Source organism: Carassius gibelio, chromosome A18 (genome assembly GCF_023724105.1).
Source record: "Carassius gibelio isolate Cgi1373 ecotype wild population from Czech Republic chromosome A18, carGib1.2-hapl.c, whole genome shotgun sequence".
NCBI lineage: Eukaryota > Metazoa > Chordata > Actinopteri > Cypriniformes > Cyprinidae > Carassius > Carassius gibelio.
The window spans coordinates 8,541,737-8,546,267 of record NC_068388.1 but is presented as its reverse complement, the minus strand read 5'-3'; the positions used below and the strand labels follow the sequence as shown (position 1 = coordinate 8,546,267).

The window sequence follows — 4,531 nt, the reverse complement described above, 5'->3', positions numbered from 1 at the left end:
TTAATCTGTTCCAATGATTCCTCTTTAATGGAACGATTGCATCTAATGGAAGACTTTTCCTACTGTGCACATATGAAGGTTTGATGCCCTACTTTGTTTCTCCAAAGCACGTGCACATATCCATCACTGGTGTGTGGTTTTATTTTATTGCTTCGACTGTTTGTTGATCCATTATCCTGCTTCTGCATCTTAAAATCTATACCTACAGCAAATTAGTGAGATCATTTATTGACAGGGTCGGAACATTATTCAACTTCCTGTTTGTACATTTATACGTCATATGTTGTAGCCGTTTAATAATCTTATCCGCTCTTCTATGAAACATCCACATTTCATTCATGTGTTATTGTAAATGATTAAGCCGTCATGATTGTACAATTATTGTTGTGCACTTGATTTATTGTCAGCGCAGCTGAATACAATACAAATTACTGCTGACTAACGGGTCATTGTATAAAAAAGAAATAATTAGTTTAGTATAAAAGATATTTAATGGTTCATTAATATTAGGATGTTTAATAAATATTAGAAAATTTAAATGTGCAGTTTGCTATGAATAAGGTATTCCATATTGCAAAAATATATACAACATCCTGATTGTTACAGTTTCTGTCAGCATGTGACTGAAATAATTCACCATGTGTGATTCATAGCCAAAATAATCACTTTCACATTCTTTTTACAATGTATAGAATTTATGCATGACCCTTAGGGGACTCCTGGGGAGATGTTTTTCAGATTGGCTGATCTGATGATGTTGGGAAATTCGCTTGGTCCTGTCCCGTGATGGCAACCCCACAGGCAGCCAAAACTGTTATCAAAGCTCATTTTAGTTAATGAATGACCTGTTATTGAGGTCTTTGTCATGTCCAAAACATCCAGGGGGCTCCCACAATTTACCTCCACATTCACTCTTTCAGGGATTTGAAAAGGTCACAAAAATGCTCAGAAAAAGGGAAATTTTGTCCATCTGAAGCAGAATATTGGTGATACCTCTTCATGCTGAGTAATGTTGTTAGGTTCAGTCTGAGTGAAATGCAGGGTAAGTTTGGTAAATGTTTTGTGTGAGTAAGGCATCTGGGGTTGGCTTGCAACACTTCTCTTTAATATTAATGGAGCTTTCATCTCCCCTTTCCTATCAAAGAAAAAAAATTACTTTGTTTAATGAATGAAACATTTTGCTGAGGATCGGGAAAAAAATGTAATGCTGATGATATGTGAGGATACACTTCCACTTTCCCATTCAGAAACAATCTGTTTAAAATATAAACGGCGAAGAATTTCATTCGAGTTAACTGAATGATTTACAGACTGATTAATAATGAAAAAAAAAAAGGCTGTTTTTGGCTTTTCTTTTTTCCCCCAGGTAGCCTACAGTATAATGCGCTTGTGTATAACGCTTCATATGAAAGAGGAAGCACGGAAGTAAATATTTATTACTATTTCCTCATAGACTCGGATTTTCCCAGATGATGGATACGACAGGTATAAATTCGTAAGCACTCCAGGAAAGCTTTAACAGTCAGGCCCAACGCACCCTGAACACTGAACTTGAGCATCTCTGCGGGTCACCCAAGTTTTGAAAATAAAGCTCGAATTATGTGGGTAAGTAGGGGGAAAAATGTTTTATGTACCTAGATGCATATTTTACAAAATAATTGATATCTTCATCTATAAAATCTGTAAAAAAAAAAAAAAATTATCGCACTCTGCTTATTTGATTTATATGTTTATTCTTTATCTTGCAGTCTCCGCTGTTTTTTGGAATAGTTTTCTTCTTGGTGTCGGAGAACATCGTGAAAGGAACGAATTTGGGATGTTTCAGTGAATGTGAACATGGGTTCAAGAAGATTCACAAGCTGCTTCAGTCTCGGCATCATCACAAGCACGCGCGTCTGCCGCCCGTCCATCATAAGGCGGACTCCTGTGGAGATTTCGTTAGGTCTTCATCGGCACTCAATGATCGCTCACTGTCCCCCTGGCGGTTAAGGTAGAAATAGCTCTCTAAACCACGCATTTTAGCAACACCGTAGAAATCAGAACCCTGCACAAAGCTCTACAGTGCAGACTATTTTGCAGTGAACTTCAAATATATTTTATTTGATACATTCTTTAATATATACGTTCATATTGTAGTGTCGTTTTTATTTGATCACGTCATTTCCAGTGCCTCATGCGCTGCGTAGTTGCCTCATAAAATCCTTTTTTTTTTTTTTTTGCTTTAAAAGAAAGTTTTGAATGTTGCTAATGTCACCACGAAGCTGGCTATGTGTATGCACATTTATTCATTTATCTTGGGGGTGGATGACTGGAAATTAACCAAGGCTGTTGAAAGCATTATGAGGCATGTTTAGTAGTGATTAAATAATAATGCAAAAGCATAAAATAAAACAACTGTGTATATGCAATATCTATTTAACCTGTTTTAGAAGCTTGCTACATGACTAATGTATCTGCATCTGTTGTGTTTTCAGAATTGTGGAAAATGCAGACATGTACCCCTCAAAATACGAGGAAGCAGAGTGTTTGTGTGAAGGATGCATCATTAACGGGGTTGAAAATATGACCTACAACTCTGTGCCTGTGAACCAAACTCATTTATTCCTGAAGAAGGTTCCTTGCCCGTCTGACCCCAAAAAATACTCCTTAGAGTATAAACTTGTGTCAGTGACTGTAGCCTGTACCTGTGCAGTTCCTAAGCAGTAAGAGAGGACGATATAGACCACAACTGTAGAGACTTGTCTCATGTACCATGTTGTGTTTGTTTTAAAATGCAATTTTTGATAAGGTACTTACATTGTTTGATATGCTTATATGTATAAGCTGAAAAGTTGCATGTATCACATGGTTTATTTTTTAAGCAAACCAACATAATCTTTCTTGAAAGGTTATTGGTATTACTGTAAAACACTACTTTATTTGGGCTTTATTTATTTATATGATAATAACTTATTTACTATTTATTTAACTTTTATGTACATTATGCTAATATGTACATTTTTATCTTGCGCCTATCTGTCATTTTGTGGAATCAGGCCTGAAATTCAGCTCTGTCAGTGACAGGAATTGTTAGTTTAATTTTGTCTCAGTGATGATAAAATGTTTTAAAATGTTTGTTTTGTCTCTCTCTCAACTTTGCATTTTGTCCAAATGTTATCATGTTTATATTTTGTAAAACAAACAGAATAAAGTTTATGCTGATCTTCACTCATTCATCTGTCCATATCTGTAAATTCCTCAAATCTAGGTATATTTCATACGCATCTGAATCATATTTCACCATAGAATGAATGAATGAATTAAATCATTCTTCTAATTACTGGTTTGCTAAAATATTTCTGTATTAATTAAAGTATTTATCAATTATAGTAGCTTTTAATTTGTTAGACTTTTACTTAGAAAAGGTTTCTACCGTATTTATGTTAAAGTATTGCAACAAAGTATTTGTAGACAACACATTGCATTGTTGTTTAAAGGGATCATATGATACGATAAAAGACAATTCTCAAAACCAAAGAGATATTCTTTATAAAAGTTAAGAGTAAACAACACACCCCTAAAACGGCGCGTTCTAACATGCCCCATATGTCTACATCACTATGTGGGAAGATTTGCATAACACCACCCATATGTTCATGCAAAGAAAAAAGTGGTAACTTTTATTCTCGTTGTTGCCACCGCCGCCATGTTGTGGAGATACTGTTTCATTATGAAAGTGAAAAAAGATGACATAATTACAAATCAGTGGTTAAGTTGTATTTTCAACACTGTTCCACAACAGTTCAACCCAAATATTTAGTGTCCCGCACATTTTATGGAGGACTGTTACCTGATCCTGGGAGAGAAGACTACAATGCCGGCGCTTCTGACTCACAATGTGTAAGTACGTTACACATTTAAAGGATTTGCCACTGATGATTCAAATGTGAGTTTTGAGCAGTGAAGACCGTAGCGCTTGTTGTTTGTCCTTTCTCTGATCAAAAATGCAGACCTGGTTTTGTTTACATGGGCGCAATGTAACCCAACACCTAAAAACAGAGTAGAAGTCATTGTAACCCATAATTATGTCCCCACTGAATGCAACAAATGACTCGTTTGTAATAGGTTTTATTGTTTTTGTCTTGTGGCCCTGGTGTTCTGACCGGGACACGCATCACAGTATAGGCGTAACATTTCCATCACACGCTTGAGACATTCGTCCAATCACAACACACTGGATAGCTGACCAATCAAAGCACACCTCGCTTTTTAGACCGATGAGCTTTGTAAAAAACAACATGTATCAGAAACTGTACTATACGTGGAAAATAATGTTTTTTTTTTTTACCTTAAACCACATAAACCCATTTCATTACACCAAATAATGTTCTTTTAAGCAACAACATCATATGACCCCATTAAATTACCTCTTAGTATTTTAACATATTCGAGGTAAGAAAGAATATATTACAGTCATGTCTAAAGTCTCAGATCACAATTTTCTAATCATTATTTAGGTATTACTTTACAATAATTAACACGTTAATACACT

The 4,531-nt window shown here is 35.4% G+C and overlaps 1 protein-coding gene across 1 annotated transcript; it reads left to right on the top strand.

The window, feature by feature from the left end:
* Positions 1 to 151: 151 nt before the first annotated feature.
* Positions 152 to 3,142, top strand: il17c (interleukin 17c). Its single transcript, XM_052531609.1, has 3 exons — positions 152 to 1,605; positions 1,749 to 1,990; positions 2,475 to 3,142. The coding sequence occupies exons 1-3, from the start codon at positions 1,600 to 1,602 to the stop codon at positions 2,704 to 2,706; spliced, it is 480 nt and encodes a 159-aa protein (XP_052387569.1). The 5' UTR covers positions 152 to 1,599; the 3' UTR covers positions 2,707 to 3,142.
* The last annotated feature ends 1,389 nt before the right edge of the window (positions 3,143 to 4,531 follow it).